Below are 22,426 nucleotides of genomic sequence, written 5' to 3' on the forward strand. Positions count from 1 at the left end.
GAAGACAGCCACACATCACTTCAAAAAGCAGCTTTAATTTCCCAAATTTATTAACTAAAGATGAACAAAAGATCCCTGTCCTCTAGTCCTCAAGCTTGTAATAAAGCTTACTTCAAAAGCAAGCTGCTCAAGAAACTCCACCAGCAAAGACAACTACTGGCTCTGATTTACTTGGTGACAAAGATTGGTTGAGCATGTCCTATGCGCCAGGCCCTGAGCTACTGTTCCAGCCACTGGCCCAAGCTCCAAGTGCTGGCGTGGCCCTGGGTTCTCGCTGGCTCTGGTTTCTTCTCTCTCTCTCTTCCCAGGGATATTTCATAAAACCATAAATCTGCAAACACTATCTGATGACTCCCAACATTGTCTATTCAGGCCCACACCCCACATCCCTGCACCCAACTGCCTGCTCTCCATTTGGATCTCACTGGAGTTTCACGTGTATAGGCCCCAAATGAAACTCTTGGTCCTTCTATTTCCCGTTCTCCTGGTCTTCCCCATTTTTGTTGCCTGCTCTCCATCCAATCACTGTCAGGAGTCACCCTTGAAGCCTCTCTTTCCCTCCTAATCTGCATCCTGTCTATCAATAAATCATGTTTGCTCTGCCTTCCCAAAGTATGTCCCAAGATCATTTCTCACAATCCCCCACTGATGCCACCCACCTCCAACTTCCCCATCTTCTTTCTCTGCTTCAACAGCCACCTAACTGGTCTCCATCTTTATTCCTGCTCCACAAAGTTCATTCCCTGCACAGCGACCAGCAGAGCAGGTCACATCAGCATCCACTTGCAAACCTCCAGTGGCTGCTCACTGAACACAGAATAAACTCTCTATGGTAGCCTCCCAGACCCTGTGTAATCCAGCCCTGTAACCTCTCTGGTCTCAGCTGATGGTCTCCGGCACAGCATCCCTCTGTCTTGGCATCAAGGACTTGCCCGGCATACAGGAGGCTCAGCCAATAGTTTGCTTTGTTTACACCTATCTTCTTTCTGTCCCACAAGTACACAAGCCTCTTTGCACCAGCACCAGCGTCTGCTCCATCTGCAAAGCCCCGTTCCCTTGGATTCACATGGCTGGCTCCTTCTCGTGGTTTACCTTTTGGCTCAAATATACCCCTTAGAACGGTCTTTGCAGACCCCTCAACACCCCATCTAAATTGCCATCACTGTCCTATTTTCTTCATGATGCTAATTCACTCTATAATACTATATTGTCTGTTGACTTATGTTTGGTTTTTCGCTGCCCCCATCTAGAAGATAAACAAGCTCCATGAGAGCAGGGGCCATGGCTGTCCGGTTCACTGCTGTATTCTTACCACCAAGAACACTGGCCACAGCATGTGCTTAAGAGGCATCTGACAGGTGGATCAACGAAGGGAATCACTCCTATTCTCACTGTCAAATGTTTGGAGTCATCCGACCTCCTCTCTGACTTCATGACAAAGTTTCTCCTAAAGGGGTCCATGGCATCCCTTTATAAATGAAAAATAAAGTCACCTTTAATTCCTTGGAAATTAAATCCTTGTTCCTTGGAAATTCCTCAAGCGCTCTTGACATTAATGAATGATCCTGCAGCCTTGCAAATCCAGAGTGGGGAGCTAGAGTGGCCATGACTCTTCAGAAGAAAAATCTGGGTCCTGGACCTGTTCCAAGACTCACTTCAGGAAACTGGCAAGGCGTGCCTTTACATGTAGGAGATGAGATTGCTGAACAGTTACAATAAAAATTATTAAACTTAATCATATTACACACTGAAAAAGTTCATATTGAAAAGGAACCCACAGCAAATACTTTTATAAAGGATAAAACTGTTATACAGCATGATCACCCCTCAATCTACTGGTGCTGTAAATGTGCATTTGCATAGGTTACATTTTCTTAAAGCAGGTACCCTGGTGCGACCATCCTGGAAATAAACTCCCTTTGAAAACACACCATGGCTTGCCAGAGAGTGACAAATAGACGCCTACAGAGAAAAATTAACTAGCTGGAAATAACAGACAGATCATTTCTTCTGACAGATGTGTCTGTAAACATGGCTCCCTTTTCCGAGAAGAAGAAGCAGTGAAAAAATTTCCTCCATTCGTTCCTAAACAGTGACATGTTGTAGAGAATGGGGTTGACGGCCGAGTTGGCAAAGGTGAAGGCCACCACCCAGAAGAAGAGGGACGGCCAGATAACCAGGTTTTGCTTGAAGTTCTGGATCAGAATGAGGAGGATGGTGACGATGATGGGGCTCCACATGACGAAGAAGGAGATCATGAGCAGGAACAGGGTGCGGAAGAGCCGGACGTCCTGCTGGGACACACGGAGCTGGTGGCTCTGCGAGGAAGCCAGGTTCATCGTGAGCCTTCTCCTTGACGCCTTCGTGATCTGCAGAAACACAAAACAGAGCCGGCGCCACAGTTTACGGCAGGACATCGGCAGTGTTGACCTTGGAGGGGCAGAGGAGGCCCAGGAGTTGGAATCTGCCATTCTCGCTGCACTGGGACTACTTGGCTTTGGAGCTTTGTGCGGAGAGAGCGCCCTTCTCAGAGGCCTGGCTCGCTGCCCACGCTTAGGATGCGCTGGTCAGCTGGCCTCCTGAGAAATAAGGCAGATCATCCGTGTTATAAATAGTGCTGACGAGGGGAAGTGCAAAGCCAGAATGCAATGGTCTAGAAGAGAGATGTGTGAACACAGGTTTAGGTGTCATTCAAGACTCCCCTTCCCAGTAAGAAAGAGGAGCTGGCCAGAGCACTGCTAGTGACACGTGTTGAAAAACTGAAACCATTTCCCATTTATGCCCCCAGGTGACAGGTGGCAGCTGGTAGGATAAACATCCTCGCGCCTATCTTTGCACACCTAGGTGAGCATATCAGTAGAATAAATTCTCAACAGTGGAACTGAAAGGACCTCTAATATTTTGTACTAACGAGCAGGGTCAGCATTAGAGCGGAGGGGTTGTGGGCAAGGAGGCAACTCTGGTGACATGGGTTCAGAAGGGTGTTCTGGACTCTTCTTTCAGGAGCCCTTGTAGGCACTGCTCTCCGAACCTTCTGCCCAGTCTCTTCTGGTCAGTTAGAGGGTCTTGCTTCAGCATCAATCAGAGAAGCTGGTTACTAATTGGCTGTGGGCAGCCTTGGACATAAGGCCCATCAACTGAGGCAGGCTAACCAGATTAAAATAAAGCCCTGCATGTCCTCTCACCCCACTGTCCCACGTAAAAACAGTATTTTTGGAACAGACAAATGCTTCATAACACCTCAGGACCAGAGTGTTGGAGCTAGATGGGCCCATGCATGGTTGGAGCAGCACTTCTCAGAGTTCACTCTGCCTGTGAGGCATTCAGCACTATTTTATTTAAATGTAGATTCTGATTTTGCATGCCCCGAGGACCACACTTTGAGTAGCCAAGGCCTACTCCACACCTTCATTCTACAGGTGAGGAAACAGGCCCTCCAGAGAGAGGGTTTAGCCAAAGTACTTTGAAAACAGGAGCCTTAGGACTGTTCACATCAGAGGGCAAAAGCCCCGCAGAAGCTGAGTCCGTGAGAGAGAAGGTGGGGCTTCCCCAGAGGCTCTAAAGACCCCAGTGCTTAGGCTCACACTGCCCTGGGGATACATACAGAGTCCTGCGCTTATGCCTAATTCTAATTTTCCTCTAAGCACAGCCAGTAGGCAGAAGGCCTGCTGTCCCCCATCACCTGCTCAGCTTTAACAGTGCCAAGAGGTGGGCGTGAGGGGGTGAGGATGGGCTGGGGTGGAGGTGGCCGCAGACTGGGGCACAGTTAGCCTGGGATGCGATGGGGCCCTGTTCCCACTAGCCTGACATGCTTTGTTCCAGCCTGTGACCTCTGTCCCAGGTAAGAGATCCAATTCCGAATGTCTTGCCACATTCGTGGTGCTTGCTAACTTGCCTTTGCTTAGTCTGGCCCTGTGTCCTGCTTCTCCTGCAGGAGCAGGCTGCTGGGCACACAGTGAGTGCTTACATGTCTGGAGACTTTAATAGCCAAAACTCTTTTTTTTTTTTTTGTGCGGTACACGGGCCTCTCACTGTTGTGGCCTCTCCCGTTGCGGAGCACAGGCTCCGGACGTGCAGGCTCAGCGGCCATGGCTCACGGGCCCAGCAGCTCCGCAGCGTGTGGGATCTTCCCAGACTGGGGCACGAACCCGTGTCCCCCGCATCGGCAGGCGGACTCTCAACCACTGAGCCACCAGGGAAGCCCCAAAACTCTTATCGTTAGCTCTGCCCGGGCCTTCCTAGGACCATTCCCCTAAAATTATTGAATCTCAAGAGATGAAGCAATTAGAAAGTAATCAGAATCATTCAAATTTGGGGCAAGATTAACTCCAAGACCCGAATGGCTTAAAATAGTCTCTTTAGAATACTTCTAATTAGCTAATTAAAGGATAGCCATTTAATTGTCCTGTGATTAAATACAACTGCTCCTGTGTAGTAGTTCTGGTCCACTTCTAGGTGACAGTGACCCAGGCAACAGATGCTGAATGAACAGAACCCCTTCCTTCCCACCCACTCCCCACCAAGAACAACAGGAATCAGGATCACCGAGCTTCATGAAAGGCTCCCCGTGTGCCAGCCACTGTACTAAGCATTTGTTTTATAAATTGTCACATTTAATCTTCAAAACTGCTCACCGGATTCGTGCTATTATTATCTTCACTCCAGAGATGAGGAAACTGAATCTCAGGAAATTTGAGTAGCTTGTTGAAGGTCACTCTACTAATGATGAATGGTCAAAGCCCCCATCTGTGAAACTCCAGCTCAGGTGAGCTGAAGATGAGTGATATCATAAAAGGCTCCAGCCCTCTTCCTGGAGTTGCCTTCTACTTCCGACCCCCTGCTCTGCAGCGGGGTGACTGCTCAGACCCATAGGCTAAAAGTCACATTGGCACATCTAAGCTGGAAGGTGCTGTGTAGAATCAAAGTTAGAATATGTGTTCAGGTGAAAGCTGGTGAATCTGAGACCTTGGGTGATTGACCTGGGAGGGTAACAGCTGCCCAGGGGCAGGTGGGTAGGCTGCAGGGGAAATGGCACCACTTCTGAGTAAGCTAAGTGCAGCCTGGTGGGCACATGAGGATGATTCCAACAGCAGCCTCATTGCTAGTCCTGTCCACATTGCTCTGCCAAGAAGGATGGAGTCCCTGGTACAGTGTCTTTTAGATTTTTTTTTTGGTTTTGGGGGTTCTTTTGGGGGTTTTTTGGCCTTACCATGCAGCTTGTGGGATCTTAATTCCCCGACCAGGGCTTGACCCCGGGACCTTGGCAGTGAAAGTGGGGAGTCCTAACCACTGGATCGCTAGGGAGTTCCCTAGATATTTTTTGAATGAATGATGTGGATGGAAGTTCATACTTATTGAGCACTTACTATGTGCCAAATCCTTGTACATATCACTTGGTTTATCTCTTTAAATTCTCCCAACGATTCTGTGACATATGTACTTTGATGATCTCCATTTTATTTTGCTTTATTTTGTTTTATTTTAATTTAATTTTTATTGGAGTATAGTTGATTTACAATGTTGTGTTAGTTTCAGGTGTATAGCAAAGCGAATCAGTTCTACATATACATATATCCACTCTTTTTTGGATTCTTTTCCCATATAGGCCATTGCAGAGTACTGAGTAGAGTTCCCAGTGCTATACAGTAGGTCCTTATTAGTTATCTACTTTATATATAGTAGTGTGTGTATGTCAGTCCCAATCTTCCAATTTATCCCTCTTTCCACTTACCCCCTGGTAACCATAATTTTGTTTTCTACATCTGTAACTCTATTTCTGTTTTGTAGATAAGTGATGATCCCCATTTTACAGAGGAGGAAACTGAGGCTCAAAGAGGTTAAGGAAATTGCCCAACAGTACCCAACTAAGCAGTCGCAGAGCTGGGCTTCAAACCTTGGCAGTCTGACTCCAGTCCATGCTTAAAACTTAAACTAATTCCTTCCCACCCTCTAATATCTCCGTCAGTGGAAATCCTTCCATCCAGCCTGTAACTCCAAGCTCTAATGCCAGGGACTCCGGGAGGGCATCCTGGTTCATCTGCTGTTGGCATCCTGCAGCACTTTGTTTCAGGTACTCACGTGGCACTTGCCACATATTCTATGGTAGATGTTGAAGCATCATTCTTACCTCTGAGTCCCACCAGACTGCGGCTCCCTGGGGCTGGGCAGCCCTGTGGCTGCTGTGGTCCAGGGCTCTGGCAAGTGTCTGACAATGACCGTGAGCAGACAGCAAAACAACTGACTCACGGCCAAGTGAACATGTGTTTGGCTCTTTTTATAGCACTGACTGATGCTACCCCATTTCCTTCCATCCGCAGTTCCCACAGCTTTGAGGGAGTGAGAAGGAAAATGGGCCCACTATACTAAAATGCAGCTCCTCCCCTGCTCCCTTCCCCACGTTAGATGACAAGACTAGTCGACTTTTGTTCAGGGTTTAAAGTGTCTCTGGCATTACGCTGAATGCTTGGTGTGCTTTTAGATCAAATTAAAAGCTTGATTAACTTCTGAGGATTAACTTTAATCCTTAAAACAAGCCTGTGGGGTATGCTCTCATTCTGGGGACAAGAGACGGAGGCCCTGAGAGGTGAAGTGATTTGCTCAAGGCCTCACGGTCAAGTGGGGGAAGGGTACCTCAGGGGGTACGCTCTTCCCTGCCAGGCACACCACTGCCACTACCAGGACAGAGGACAGAGCTCCCGGGAACGTGGTCCACGGCCACCACCATCAGGGTCACTGGCACTCCATAAAATGTAAATGCTTTGGCCCACCTTCAGACACTCTGATTCTGTGGGTCTGAGTGGGCCCAGGAATCCACACTTTTTATAAACTCCCCAGGTAATTCTTTTTTTAAAAAATAAATTTATTTATTTATTTATTTATGGCTGTGTTGGGTCTTCGTTGCTGCACGGGTTTTCTCTAGTTGCGGCGAGCGGGGGCTACTCTTCGCTGTGGTGCGTGGGCTCCTTCTTATTGTGGTGACTCCTCTTGTTGCGGAGCACCGGCTCTAGGCGTGCACACGGGCTCGGTAGTTGTGGCGTATGGGCTTAGTTGCTCCACAGTATGTGGGATCTTCCCAGACCAGGGCTCGAACCCGTGTCCCCTGTATTGACAGGCGGATTCTTCACCACTGCGCCACCAGGGAAGCTGTCCCCCAGGTAATTCTTAATCACTAAAATATGAGAACTACTCATCTAGGACAACAGGCTTGGAGTTTCTCCCCCAGTCCTTTGAAAAGTCACTTTTAAATTGCCTGAGACTCTCTGCCTTCACATTCACATGAGCATCTGAAGGCTACGAGCAAAGCTTCTCCCCACCCCACATCCCTCTGTCACCCCACGCCACCAGACCACAGCTGCGGACAAGTGGATGTGGGGAGAGGTCGCTCCCACTGACCCAGCTCCGGCCCCTGGGGTTGGGTCTCCTCTGAGGGCTGCTTGGTCAATCCACAACCTCCCTATTAGAATCATCAGACAACAGACTCCATCTTTCCAGAGGACCAACCTCCCCTTCCATCACCGGCAAGCAGGCCCCAAAGCTGGGGAATGAGATCGAGGTATGGAGAAAGGAAGGGCCACGTGTTCACTACCTAAGACCTTCATATTTAGTTGAAAGGGATTTCATTTCCCAGTTAAGCCCTGAGATAGGTGAAGGTTTTCCAACTTCAGGCCAGACACTCACTCTGTCATTCAACATATATTTATTGAGCCCCTATTATGTGGCCAGCACTCCTACAGGTGCCGGATGCACAGCAAGAAACAAGGTAGCCCTGCCCACCCCGCCCTTCCATTCTAGTGTTTGGGTGGTGAGGGGCCTGGGGGTGAAGGGAGAGGGGGACCAAGAAACCTATAAGCTGTCACAAAGCCTGCCATGGTGCTGGTTACTGGGTGACAATATAAACCAAGCCCCACCAGCAAGCATGGTCCGCCTGATCAAAGGCACTGAGGAGTGGCCTGGAGACTATTACCCTGGGAAACTGTTGATAGGAAAAAGCCACTGGAGATGTAGAGCACGCCTGAGTCAGGAGGAAAGAGGAAGCAGGGAAGGCAGAGGGTGGAAAAGGCCATTGCCATGAGCAATTGAAGCAGCCCCGGAAAAAAAGAGCCCCGGTGAAGCCTCCTCTCAGTGCTCACCCAGGGCAGATCCAGCAACCAGGGTAGGGACTTGAGAAGAGCGGTTCCCAAAGGAGAGTCTGTGGAGCACCAGCCCAGAGAGAGCTCCGTGGGGAAAAGGCAGTCTGCAGCCAGGTTTAGCAGTACTGCCTACTCTACTCCAGAGGTGGAGATTCTCAAGTTCACGAGCATAATAAAGGCTCTGAGAAGGCCTGCAGCAAAGAAACCCATTTAACTTTGATTAACCCAGCATTTTCCAAACTCCTTTGATCATAGAACCCTTTCTAACATCTAACATCCCATGGAGTTCTAGAGAATGCTTTAGGGGACACTCTGCTTGTGAGGAATAAAAGTCAGGGTGATTTGAAAGAGACATTTCTCAGGCCTAGAGATGGTACCTGAGTTAGAGGCAGCAGAGACAGGTGAGAGGTAGGGTTGGTGGGAAAAGGGTCGGTGGTGTAGTTATCTGTCCTATGGTTTCAAATGATTTGCTAATTGTGTCTCTATGAATATAGCTAATTCATATTGATGTTCAATTGATTTTACAGAGTTTTGCTCTTGATAGAAAAAGCTCAGCAGAAAGGCTGATTCAGGGTCTCTGAGTTATGAGTATCTTCAGAGGAAGAGAGAGGCAAGCTAGGCGGCCCCACCCAGGCTCTCCACCTGGCAGCTTACCTGCTTCCAAGTTACAAACAGGAGCAAAGTGAGAACAAATGTAATAGTCCTCCTGGGATACTGTCAGTAGTCAGTTTTGCCGGTGGGGTGGAACGTAATCTTCTGAAAGTCTTAGATTTGCATTAATGTTGGAATTTTCAAAATCACATTAGATCTCTTTCATGTTAAAGTCTAACAGTTTGTTCAAAGCATTATCATATCTGCAATTCTCATTTTATTGTGTTAAATGATCCACTGAGGCCCACTTGGCTCCAGAGGGAACTGAGGCCCACATTCATTAAGCGACTTGCCTAAGGTCACACAGTAATAAAGCTTGGACTAGAATCCGGGTCTCGTGACTCTTTGTCCAGTGGTTTTCCCACTGTCCCAAAGGAGAAGGTGCTGTTGGCCCTTTCAGTGTGATCCAAGTTTGTGTCTTACTCATTCAATGAGTGTTTATTAAGCCCCTACGATGAATAAGCCAGGCTCTGTTTTAGGCACAGGACTATGGCAGTCAACAAAACGAAGTCTCTGCCTTCAGGGAGCTTGCATTCTAGTGGGCAAGACAGATGATATGCAAGTAAATACACACAAATGGAATACGACAGGGGTTGGAAGTGCTTTGAAGAGAAGTAAATCAGGGTCAGGGACTAGAGAATGATGGGGAATCTCTCTGGAGAAGAGCCTTTTGAGCAGAGACCTAAATGAAGTGGGGGAGTGGCCCACGCAGAAGTCTGGGGGAGAGAGATCCAGGAGAGGAGATGGCAGGTGCAAAGGCCCTGAGGCAGCAGTGTGTTGGCGTGTGTGAGAAAGAGCCCCAAGGACACGAGGGAGGGGGAGAAGGTGAGGCGAGAGGGGCAGGCAGGGGACAGATCACACAGGGCCTTAAGGTGAGGGTTTTGGCTTTTCCTCCGTCTGTGAGGGAAGTGATGGGATCTAAATTATATCTTTGACTCACTGCTCAGAGCACCATTTCATAACTGTGAGTCATGATAGACACTCGGATTCATCCAGGAGCTGTCCTGAGGTCTGGGATGGGAAGAACAGAAGGCTGGCTGTGAGTTTATAGGCAAAGTGTCTGGAACTGCAGTTAGAGGCAGATGGATAAGAGGACACATCAGGGCTCGAGGATTCCTAGGATGTTTCCAGCTGGGCCCTGGCCCGAGGAAAAGAATATCCTTTCCATAGAATAAGTCAGTCCTTCCTCAGAAGGTGGCTGAGAACCATGAGGCACGAGCGAAAACGGACAGATCAGAACCCTCTTGCCTCTAAGGGACTCAGGAGTGGGGCTGCCCAAGGAGGAGAGGTCGGATGCCGCTGCCAGCTTCTGCCCAGCCATCATCTAGCCAGCCAGCTCTGCTCTAGGGCCAGTCCCATGTTCTTGCGGTGCTCCAAATCTGGGCCCTGCTGTTTATTCTCTCAAAAATCTCAGCAGTACCTCTTCCCAGCATGCTGTGAGAGGATTAGAGGAACAGCCTCGCCTAACAATTAACGACAGCTGTAATTTATTTATCCCCTGCTACAGGCAGGCATGACACTCACCATAGTCCCACCAGGAGTATCTCCTATGCATCCCACAAAAATCTTAAACCGTTGGACTTTTGATCATTATTTTGCAGATGAGGGAACAGAGGTTCAGAGAAGGTAAGTAACTTGCCAAGGCCACACAGCAAGTAAGGGGCAGATTCAGGACTCAAAGCCAGGTTATTAAAATAACCCCTTCTGGTTTCCGTGTTTTTTATGGCCCTTTGCTTTTCTCCCTTTTCCTCTTTTTTCTCTTTTAACAATTTGCAAAGTGTTTTCACACTAAGCCTCAGCATCACTCCTTAATGTGTTTCAGGGTTTCACTGCATTGAATAGCAGCACCTTTGTCTGTCTCCCCCTTCCCTTTCTTGTGTTAAAGCTCCTTCTAGATAGAGAGTGTGACTTGCTTACTCTTGACCAATCTCTACTCCCCAACAACACTTTGCACAGAGCAAATTCTTAACAGATGTCTGAGGAATTAAAGTCTTGGGACTCTGGAACCAGACTGCCTGGGTTTAAGTCCTGATCCTGCTGCTTATGAGCTGTGTGACCTTTCATAAGTTACTTAACCTCTCTGTGCCTTGGTTTCCTCATCTGTAATTCTGGTTAGGATTAAATGAATTCCTGACACATTGTAAACACCATTTAAATATTTGTTAAATAATTTTTTAAAAATTCATTCTCCATTTCTCTTTCTTCTTCCCTCCCTTCTTTTCTTTTACCATAATGATAGTAACTAATGCTTACATAGCATTTACACATGCCAGGCCCCCACTGCAAGCACTTTACAGACCTCAGCTCCAGGCCTGAATCTGCCTCATACCCTTGAACAAGCCCCAGGTGGGACGTCACTTAAACAGGTCACAAGTCAACTGGTGGGGAAGAGTCTAGGGACTAACATGGGGGGGCCGTCTCACACAGGATCCAGAGATTAGAAGACTCGGATGGAGGTTGGCCTGGCTTTGGGTTCTAAAGCATCTAAGAAGGTCACAGATCTTTAGCTACAGCAAAAGGGCCATAAAAGTGGCCAGACAGCAAGCAGGACCTAAGGGCCCCACTTCAACCTGCTTGTTTGCCATATGACCCATTATATGCTATAAAACCAAGATTCAACAACAGTGAACCTCGGAGAGGACTCAAGGGTTTCGCATTAAACCTTCTAAAATGAGCATGAACACATGTAGACGCCATTTGCCTGGGCCAGCACCTCGCATGCAAATATGCTGCCTCAAGGGGTAAGAGAGAGGCTGGCAAGTCTTTTTTATGTCCCTGTACATAGTCACATTGAAGGTAGAGATCATTTCCTATTTCAGTGCACTTTTGCAAGGCACATGCCCTCGGAGTGGGGGGTAGCAATCAGAGGGATAGAGGAGGGGCTTCTCGTATGCTCTGTTTCTCGTTCTGTTTCTGGGAGCTGTTTCTGGGAGTGTGGCCAATTTGTGAGCTGTGCATGTATGCTGGGTGTGCTTTTCTGTATTTATATTGTACTTCAATAAAAGTTTTTAAAAGTGTACATTCTTTATCACCACACTGCTGTTTGTGATGGGGAAACAATGGACACAACCCAAAAGCCCATAAAATAAATTATGTCACAACTATATGATGGAGAACCATGAAGCCATTAGAAATAATGAGGCAGAGATACAGGAACCGATACGGAAGGATGTTATGATACAGTGCTAATCAAAAAAAGGAAGTTACAAAGCAAATAGCATTATCTCAAATCTAAAAAAAGAACATTGGGTTGAACCATGGTAATAGTTGATATTTTACAGTTGACCATTTTATATGGTTCATTATATATATACACACACATATATATATACGTATATGTGTTTATATGTACACAGATATACATACTCACATTGCATAGAAATATGTATATGTATATATATATATATATATATATATATATATATATATATATATATAAATTTATAAGAAAAATAACCTGAAAAAATGTACTTTAAATTGTCAACAGTGGGGGTAGACCAGATTTTTAGTATCTGTGTTACACATTTCTATGTCTTTAATTTTTTATGAGCTTGTATTACTTTAGTGATCAGCAAAAACAAATGATAATAATAACAGTCACATAGATATAACTTTTTTAAAAAGACCAAACTTTTGTCCCTCAGTGTTGCAGAGGGATGGATCTGGGCAGTGAACCAGGATTGGGCTGGTGCGAATTCTAAGGTAAATTTTGACCTGGAAATGCTAAGGTTCATCTGAAATACCCCAAGCCTGAGTGAAGTTCAGCCACGGCGCTTGAAGCAAACATACCTGTAAAATTTTGGAGTAACTGATCACAATAAGCAGTCCTGGTACCAAGAAGTTCAAAGTAACAAATGACACATCCCAGGAGATTTCTCCGGCAATGCTGGGCCAAACCAGTGTGCAAATCGGAATTTCCTAGTTACAAAAAGGAAGAGAAGGTCATTTAATGCTGGCTTCTTATTTGGCCTTTAGCTCAGCCCCAGGTGGGGTTACCTGGCACTGTTACAATGTTGTGTTACCCTGTTGTGTTTTGCTGTTACACAACTGGTATGACCAGAAACCCCAGACTCCCTTCCACTGCCCACACAACCCCACTTACAAGTCATTCCCCTCTGACCCTCAGAATCACCATAATTATTATCCCCATTTTCCAGGGGAGGCACGTGGGCCTCAGGGTCCCAGGCTGGGAAGACCTAGAGTCAGTTCCCAGGCATGGCTCCAGGTCCAGTGCTCTTTCCACTTCCCTGGGCTGAGCTGCAAAGAGCCCTTGAGCCGTCTCTTCCAAGACCTTCATTTTACAGGGGAAAAATCTGACCCCTGAAAGTTTACATAGATTGGAAGTTATGTGCTACACGCAAACATATAAAACCAGGAGTGAGGTGTGCCTCTCCTCCAGGGGAGAATGCGACAGCCCCAGCGTGAAGATGCAGCCACGGCCATCAGGATGTAAAACCACTGGATGGGCAGCAGAGCCTGCAGGCTTGTGACCTTGCTGCTGTCACTATGTTGCGTTGAATTCAAATGTTTGACACTAACTACAAACCCCGAAACATGTTCCCCGACCTCACTGGATAGTTACTAAGCTGCTGCAACAATTTTTTCCAATGAACAAATAGGTCAATGACAAGAGCTCTATTTATCTTCCCAAACACAAATCTCCAGCGCCTGCTTGACTATAGGACAAAACTCTTTAGAAAACAAGAGCCCTACACACTTCTGGACACATAGAACAGATTTTTTAAGAGCATATTCTGTGTAAAAAAACCACATTATTGATTTCTGGTGGACAAGGCATCTTAACCACAGTCCAGAAGTAGTACCATTATTCATAGCATCATTCATTCATTCATGCATTTAACCAATATTTATTGAATGCTATACTAAGCAAAGGCAAAGAATTTTTAGCATTTCCCAACGTGTATCATAATTGCATGGTCAAACTCAAAATAGAGTCCAATAATCACTCCTTTTCCTATTCAGTATCTAAAATTCTCTGAGCATTTATTCTTTGCCAGGAAGCACTTTACATACATTATCTCATTGAATGTTCATCACAACCTTATTGAAATGCATAGTTATTTTTCCCATTACACAGAGGAGGAAGCTAAAGCTTAGAAATTTCCTCCTAAAATAATAGTCTAAAACACTAAACATGTAGCCCTTTTTAATCATCTCCGAAGAGCTGAGTGGTTATACAGGATATACCGGAACCTACCAAAAACGCTAAGGCAAGTCAGGCAGGGAAGAATGCTTTAGTTATATTTGTACCCTGAGGGGGTGCTGGGGGTGAGAATGCTGCTTCCTTTTCCTGTTTTGTTTAGATGGTTTACAAGTGCACTGGACATTCTAAGAACTTGTTCCTTCATCCCCACCCACACTGTGCACACCTGATGGAAGAAGGTTTATTAGAGCTTTCTACATTTTGGTGATTGGAAAGAAATCTGTGTCTCTCAAGGATCTTCCGAATATTGACAGTGCGGTGACCATGGCTCTTTGGGAAATCCAGGTAGCCTATGCTTGTACTCAGACCTCCACCCACCAGGGACCCCTTATTCCAGTACATTGGGTGGGCAACACAAATCAGCAGAAATGTTGAAGCAGCAAACAGAAGAAACAGATTCCAGCCCTGAGTGTGACTTAGTCTCTAATTCTTATGTTTGTGATGGGAAAATGTACAGAGAGGGAGGGCAGAGAAACAGATGACCCCAGAAGCATTTCTTAAAACCCCCAAGAGCCCCCAACTCTTTCTGAAAACCCTCTCCAGGATGTCTGCCTAACCCTCTCCAGGCTTAACAAGATTTTGTAGAAGACTGTGTAATGATAGAGCAAGGTGTTCCCTCTACATTAGGGACAAAAATACAGATCCTTAAATAATCTGCCTGCATTAGCCTCATATTGTTGAAGAAAATGTGTAGGTGCGAATGAAAAGGTATCTATCCACACACTCACACACACAGGCATAGAAAAGACTGGAAAGATACACTCCAGAAAATTAAGTGTTGGGCTTCCCTGGTAGCGCAGTGATTAAGAATCCGCCTGCCAATGCAGGGGACACAAGTTCGAGCCCTGGTCGGGGAAGATCCCACATGCCGAGGAGCAACTAAGCCCATGTGCCACAACTACTGAGCCTGCGCTCCAGAGCCTATGAGCCACAACTACTGAAGCCCGCGCACCTAGAGCCCGTGCTCTGCAACAAGAGAAGCCACTGCAATGAGAAGCCTGCGCACCGCAACGAAGAGTAGCCCCCGCTCACCGCAACTAGAGAAAGCCTGCGCGCAGCAACGAAGACCCAACATAGCCAAAAATAAATAAATAAAAATAAATAAATTTAAAAAAAAATAAAAAGGAAATTTGAAAACCAAAAGTGCTGGGCCTGCTTTGTTACTGAGCTACAGATGCAGAGCTGGCTGAGCCGATGACAGTGTCCTTTAATCTATTTGTCCAACCACTCGCTGACTCAAGCCATGGTGACTGAGCCACTGTGAGGCCACAGTGAGGATGGGAAAGGAGGCTATGCTACAGTCAGGGAGGGAGAAAAGCACTAGGAAACTTCAATACAGAGCGGCAAGCCCAGAGAGCTCTAGGTGATGGGATTGTGGAGTCACCGGGAAAGCGGCATCCAGGAGGGGTTGTGTCAGCTGTGCCTGGAAGGATGGGGCTTCAGTCAAGGGAATGAGGAAGCTAGAGCTCAGTGTCTGGACCAGAAAGGATGTAGATGGGAGGCCACGTACAGTGGTGTGAAGTGTGGTTGACCGTGACTGGTATTCCCATCCCAAGCTCCATCTCTCCCTGGCAATCTCATCCATTTCCATGGTGGCTTTTTGCAGATGCTGTTGCAATCTCCTCTTTCCAGACCAGTCTTCTGGCCCCACTGCCCTGTCGGCATCTCTATAGGATGCCTCACAGGCACTTCTAGCCTCCAGTGTCCCACCCCAAAGATTCCACCCCCTGCATCATCAACTCCGGGCATGGAGCCGCCATTTTCCAAGCTGTCAGATACCTGAGTGCTGGCCTTCCACCTTCTTCTTCCCTCTCCACTCAGAGGGAACTCCTAGGTTCTGCCTTAATAGCTATCCAACCCACCACAAGCTCATTCTCACTGCTGCCCCTCCCCCCACAGACCACAGACCACAGACCCGGCCATCTCTCACCTCCTAAGTCCCAATGCCCTAAAGGGAGTGTCACTGACCCTTCTCTAGTTGACCCCCACCAACCCTTCCAGCACCATCTCTTGCCAACATTGTGGGCTATCTCCTCCGCCTGTGAGGTCCCTCCAGTCCCCCATGTCACTCATTCTTTTCCAGGAAGACTTTCCTACAAATGGGGGACATCTATCTACAGGCACTGCTCAAGGGCTGACCCCTCCCCACACTGGCTGACTCATTTGCAAATGCCACCTGATTCCAGCTGTTTAAGGTCAGCTTCTCTAATGACTCTTCCTGGAATACCCTTGGGGACACCTTTGTAAATAGTTCTCCCTGCCCCACCTCTTCAAACAAAATGGAAGACTTCAAAGTCATTTTAAGGAACTAGGAATCCTAGTTATATATCTCCTCTCCTATCAGCTTCCCAGCAGAGAAGAAAGGACATACCCATGGCAAGAGATGGACTTACTTTCCTATATTTTAAAAGTATCCTCTAATATTAACAAATATGAGCAAACTTGTTTGTCTCATCAGCCAATCCACATTCAGTAGGGACACGACGGCATTACTGGCCTGGTATTGAACTGGGGCAGTGCAGAGCAGTGGGACCAAGCGCTCTTCCGGAAGTGTGAGCTCACGGGAGAGGCACCAGGAGGAACAGACAGACCCCAGCTAACTTCTGGTTCCATCCTTTGCCCATTCTGTAACTACAGGCATCTTCTCCTTCAGAAAATAAACAAGAGAACACCAACTCGTGGGGTTACTGTGGGGTTACCGAACTGTGCAGGGTCTGGGACCAGAATGCGCGTGATCCACATGCCCCTCCTTGAAGAGAAGGACGGTGTCTTGGTCGTGTGGCTCGCGGCGGGGGCAGGAGGGAGGGGTGCTCAGTAAGTGTTTGCAGAATCAATGGGCAGCACACTCTGACCAGGGTGGACTGTCCTCCCCACCTGCCAATGAGGGTCACGCCCCACCAGGGCCACAGCATACACAGGCAGGAATTCCACTGGCATAGGCTGAGCTGACCCGGCTGAGATGTCTAAGTTGCTAGGATGTGTCCACCCTCTTAAAATGGCAGTCTTTTATTTTACCGCAGTCGGAAGAATTGTACTGTTTGAAAAATGTTTAAAATATTTATAACCAAAGATAAGGAAACTAATAATAGCTGGCAACTCTTAAGCGCTTAACTGTGTATGTGCCAGGTGTTATTAGCTCCTTTACTGAACTTCCGTCCCCACAGTAATCCTATAAGGTTAATACTGTTATTGTGCCCATTTGGCAAATGAGGGAAGTGAGGTATAGAGAGATGAGACCACTTGCCTCTGTCTCACAGCTCCTAAATGGCAGAGATGGGACTCACTCAGAACCTCTGACTCCAAAGCCTGCACTCCTAATACCAAATTATTCAGCATTTTCTAGGCTGTCTATCATTTCATTTAAGTTTGAGAGAGTCTGGTCACCTTGACTGCTTGGTACTCTGCCCAAATGGACAAAGGTAATCTTGTTCTTGGGGGTTTTTTTGTGGGGGGAGCTCAGATAAACAGAAAACTCTGAGAGGCACTGTTTCCCGGGCCGGTGCTCCTTGAGGGGAGGGAGCCAGCATGAGCCTGGGTTGAGTTAGTTCTCTCAGCTGGTGGTTTGGGTAGGAAAATGTCCCCCCATCCAAAACCTCCATATTTAGTGTCCAAGTAGGAGGGTGCAGGCGGAATCTACAGCCAGGAAGCTGGGAGTAGAGGATTGAGAAAACAAGCATTTGCTCATTTTAAATGTGAGTTTCAATTCAGTCTAGACTAGATCCTTCTCTGTCTCCTTTTTTTAAATGGCCCCTCCCCCTCCCCCTGCTATTTCTCATTCTTTTCAACTTATTTCTTTAACTGCAGAGCCTCACTTGGCCCACCTATAAAGTAAGATGTTTCCTACCTATTCAGGCCATGGCCCTTGAGGAACCAGGAGTTTTCTGTTTGTTGGCTTACTGGCAGGTGTGGATATGTGTGTGCTGGGGGCTGAGGGGCAGGTAGGGGAAAAGACAGAGGATGGAGAGCTGGAAAGGACTGTCCCAGTTTTTCCTTACAAGCTCCCCAACCCCACCTCTACTAATTTCAGGGAACAGGGGTCCTGCAGCCAGCTCACCTGGCCCCTCATCTTCTGAGATGTTGTGTGGACCCATTCTCTCCCAGTGGCTTTCCCCATATCCCTCTCCAAAGGCTCTTAAGACCAAGGTGTTTCTGCATTGAAACAAGAGGGGTCTGTGTGCCCAGCCCCAAGGGGGACTGAGGGAAGGCCACCACAACACAGACCTCCACGGAAGCACCTTACGGTAAAACTGTAGTCATTCTGGAAGTGCTGTGTAGGGCTCCAACCTCCACAGATGCCCTACCTGGGGTAAAATACAGAGTGGCAAGGCACGGAAGGTCCTGCATCTGTGTGAAGGCCTTCTCACTCAAACAACCTCCGTGTCCACGTCAGCAAGAAGTTTTAGTCTGGGTTTTTGGCTGGGAGGTGACAAGAGCCTCATTTTTTAGTGTTATTTTCCAGTTAAGTAAGAGTGTACCTAAAACAGTTGTAAAAGGGGGAGGCACAAAAATACCTGTCTGGAAACATAAGATATCCTTAAGATATGTTCTATGTGTTTTAATTCCCCGAGTTCTGTGAAATCCCTCAAGTCTGTGAAAAATACAGAAACACTGTAACTCAGTGAGAGAATAACTTAAAAAAATCAAAAGACAGATGGCAGAATCCCAGCCCCCCAGAGAGGTTTGATTTGTGTTAAAAACAATATATATATTGTATCTCACAGGATGCAGACTTCTCTCCCCAGTGAAAGGCCTGTGTGAGAGACCAGTCTGGGAAGTGTCCAGAGAAGCCCACTTCTGCGTTCACGTCCCCTGGTCAGCCTATGTTCACCTTCACAGCTAGAAGCCTTCCCCCCTCTCTCCCGGCCCTCCCACCCCTTCTGGTCACTGCGTAGGGCTCTCTTTGGGACTGTGATTTCTGCCGGGAGGCCCCACACTCCTTCCTAGGGCCAAGGCTGAGCTTTCGTGTCCCACGGCCAGAAAACCAGCGACCGCTGCCGCCGCCGCGGTAGGGAAAAGGCACGGGGCGGAGAACCCAGCCTCGGGCAGACACTCCAGGAGGCTGAGCCTCGAGACTCGCGCCTTCCCGTAGGGCTTACGTACCTTTGTCCCTGGCCCTCCCCGCGAGGCCCACAGAACCTAGGCCCACAGAACCTAACACCGCGATAACAGCCAGAACCGCCGGCCACTGTCCAGGTCAGGTGTCCCGGGTGAATCTCCGCGCACAAACCCTGCAGCGACGCCGCAGGGCAGCAAAGAGAACAAACCTGCGCCCGCAATTCTGTACCGCGGGACAGGAATAGCCTCGAGCCAATGTCATGAACTGTGCGCAGAATCTTTTTTAGATCCTGGACCCCCGCAATGATCCTAATGACAACTCTGGGTGCGCTGCCCAGGATAAAGCTTATGGGCTCAGCCTCTGGAATCTTCGGAACATTTGGGGCGCCCAAGATACTCTAAAGCCACTCTTCATTCAAAGCTCCCAGGGTAAGATCCCATGGTCTAGTCTAATCTTTCCGTCTTGCAGTTGGAAAAAGTGAGGCTCCGGAGGGGAAGTCACAGCCCCCCTAGAGGCAGCACTAGGTCCGGGGTCTCTGGGTCAACAAAGCCTTTTCTCCCCGGCCCATTCACACACACCTGCCCGCGATTCTCAAAGCAGTACCTTCATCCGGCCCGCACTGAATCTGCTGAGCGCGATCTTAGCTCCTCCTCGCGCTAAGGCTGAGATACCCTGATTAAGTTACTCTCTGTGTACCTTAGCTTCCTCATCTGTAAATAGGTGTGATAATAAGAGTACTGCGAGAAAGCAGAATTTACTATAATGTGATCAGTCATTCCGGGTCCCCTAGTTCGGTCTGTCTGGCCGCTAAGCCCCTTACTCCATTAACCTCTCAATAGTGCACTTTACAGGCATTACGGGGGCTCCACTTACAACGTTTTGGAGGGCGTTTATGAGATCTACATCGTAGGGTCACGGTGAAATTTCACAGATAAAACTTAGTGCCGCGCACGGTGACACAACGATTAAATGAGGCAACCGGCCTATTATTGTTTTGTTGTTTTTGTTAATGACCATCCCAGATCACCATTTCCGGCGCAACCCGCCTGCCAGCCTTTCCCGGACACCTGCCCCGCGTGCACACCCCGGCGCTCACCTCGTCGGCGCCGGAGAACCGCTGCGGGACGACACTGAAGAAGATGCAGAGGGGCAGCGCGGCGAACGCCGAGTAGCCCCAGATAAGCGCGAGCAGCGCGGCCCGCGCCCACCGACCCGGGCCCCGCACGTCGCGCTGCAGGCGCACGATGCACACCATGCGCTCCAAGCTGACTGCCGCCAGCGTCAGGATGGTGACGCTGCCGCTCAGGGTCATCACGTAGAAGAGCAGGTGGCAGGCACCCGGGCCCAGCAGCCAGGCCTCTGTCCAGCGCACGGCCAGCACGGGCGGGATGGCGCTGGTGAAGAGCAGGTCCGCGCAGAAAAGGTTGAGCACCAGGCTGGCTGTGGTGCCGCGGCGCCGTCGGCGCGCTACCAGCACCAAGGCGCACACGTTGCCCAGCAGCGACACCGCGAAGATGAGTGCCAGCACCACAGTCTCCACGGCGCTCAGCACCAACCGGTGGTCGCCCTTGACATCGGAGAAGAACGGGAAACGCGTGCGGTTGGCCTGCTCCAGGCTGCGCGCGGGCCCAATGCCCGCCGCCTGCGCACACTGAGGGGACATGCCGGGCACCCCGAGGCCCGCAGCCGTCTGCGACCGGGCTCATCTGGGAGGTGACTGAGTGCGAAGGCGGGGAAAGAGGGAGGGAGACGGTTGCGACATCTCCCCTCTGGCCCCCTCCCGCCTGAGCAGCGCCGGCGCTGGGCGTTGCGAGCTAAGCCTGGGGCGCGCGCGGGAACGAGGAAGTACCGGCGACGCCGGCTGGAAACACCCAGGCTGGGAGGGAGGCGGCAACCCAGGCAGAGGCCACTCTCGGGCCGAATAGGAGCGCCCGAGCGGCCCGGAAACCCCACCTAGTGAACCCCCAGAAACCCCTCAAGGCCTCCCCAGCCCCCTTCATCCTCCAGGGGCACCCGGAAGATAACCTTAATCCACTGATTTAGCTAAAACTGATTTAGGAGTGCCGGAGCTGGACCTGTGATCGCAAAATGTGAGATCATTTTGGCCTGTGCTTTTCAGGCTTCACCAGAGAAGTCTAACAGGTCTGCGGATAAATCCTTGCAATGGGCCCAGATCTTTTGGGGGGGCAAGGGAACCAGTTGTTTATCATTGCTTAGTAACATGTGACTAGGTAGATTAGTTCATCTCTCTGTGCCCTCGTTTTTTAAAATCTATAAATGGAGATAATATCTCATTGGGTAATTGTGAGGATCATATAAAGGGATTCACACTTGGCACACAGTAATTGCGCACGAAACTTCATCAATTATTAATTACCATAATTAAAATCCATGTAAATTCTGTGTTCTGAACAAAGATATAAAATGCTTTAATGTAAAAAGAGTGGGCCCCCCAAAATCTTGAATAAACTTAGCACCCCGGAAAGACAGACACTCCAAGTGCACACACAGGTGATGAATGTGCCTCTGGCACCCCAATTTAAAAAGCACTGGACAATCCAGTCCCCTTACAGATGAGGAAACTGAGGCACAGCAAGAAGTGACTTGTCCAGGGTGGCCCCTGGTTAGTAATGCAAGGCCCTGACCCAGATATTTCCGCCACACCCCTGCTGTCTAGTTTTCTGTTATGGTAAATTAGACAGAATGAAAGTGTGCTTGTGGCCCTAGACCCAGTGACCACTTCCCTGGCCAGACACTGTCCCACCATGCACACCCTCACAATCTTCCCCTTTGCCATACTACCAGGCCATCTGTCTTGTGATCATCTCTGTGTATTTATTAAAAATTTGGTGTACCAGCCTTGAGGTGCTCTCTGGCACGGGGGTGGAGTGCATTTGCGTTTGCTTATCACTGTGGCATTTGGGGCCTGAGTTGGCAATGTGACCTCTGATCTGAAGGGCAGATTGCATGTCAGTGGGAGATGTTCAACTTGAACCTTGACTAAATTCAGGTAGTAAAAGAGAAGCAGTTTGCTTCCCGACACAGTTGATGAAGGGCAAGAGATTGAAATAAAGGTAACTCAAGTGGGATTTGGTAACGGTCTGATGGAGCCAAGGTATATTAGTTTCTATGGGAGGGAAAGGAGAGCTGTGTGTGTGTGTGTGTGTGCACGTGCGCGTGTGTGCACACGCACGCGTGCGTGCGAGTGCCATGGAGACAGGAAGAGGTTTCCCCAGAGTGGACAACCAGAGTGGGGTCTCTGTGCTAGAAAGCCTTCTCCATCATTACCCTCCAGAGTTCTCTCAATGGCAAAATGGTGAGTACAGATGTTCCCAAACTTTCTCCTTTCACATCACCTTCATAGTG

General features: G+C 48.5%; 1 protein-coding gene across 2 annotated transcripts; it reads right to left on the bottom strand.

The window, feature by feature from the left end:
• Window positions 1–1,979: 1,979 nt before the first annotated feature.
• On the bottom strand, window positions 1,980–20,723 carry FFAR4 (free fatty acid receptor 4). 2 transcript variants are annotated; one of them, XM_060113562.1, is made up of 3 exons: window positions 20,157–20,723; window positions 12,570–12,698; window positions 1,980–2,369 (listed from the first exon to the last, which is right to left on the bottom strand). In XM_060113562.1, exons 1-3 carry the CDS (start codon window positions 20,721–20,723, stop codon window positions 1,980–1,982), a joined length of 1,086 nt encoding a protein of 361 aa, XP_059969545.1. The 2 variants fall into 2 exon arrangements, with proteins under 2 accessions (XP_059969545.1, XP_059969461.1); XM_060113478.1 differs by having other exon boundaries at window positions 1,980–2,394; window positions 12,553–12,698.
• Window positions 20,724–22,426: the final 1,703 nt, after the last annotated feature.

This window comes from Mesoplodon densirostris, chromosome 1 (genome assembly GCF_025265405.1).
Source record: "Mesoplodon densirostris isolate mMesDen1 chromosome 1, mMesDen1 primary haplotype, whole genome shotgun sequence".
Lineage (NCBI taxonomy): Eukaryota > Metazoa > Chordata > Mammalia > Artiodactyla > Ziphiidae > Mesoplodon > Mesoplodon densirostris.

Bases quoted from the DNA above. Each gene is read 5' to 3' on its own strand.
- FFAR4 (XM_060113478.1), bottom strand. From the start codon at position 20,723: ATGTCCCCTCAGTGTGCGCAGGCGGCGGGCATTGGGCCCGCGCGCAGC. The intron at 12,699-20,156 runs GTGAGCGCCGGG...TTTTGTAACTAG, and splicing joins GGTTCTCCGGCGCCGACGAG to GAAATTCCGATTTGCACACT. The intron at 2,395-12,552 runs GCCGTGGCTGAA...TAAACTGTGGCG, and splicing joins CAGGTATGTTTGCTTCAAGC to CCGGCTCTGTTTTGTGTTTC.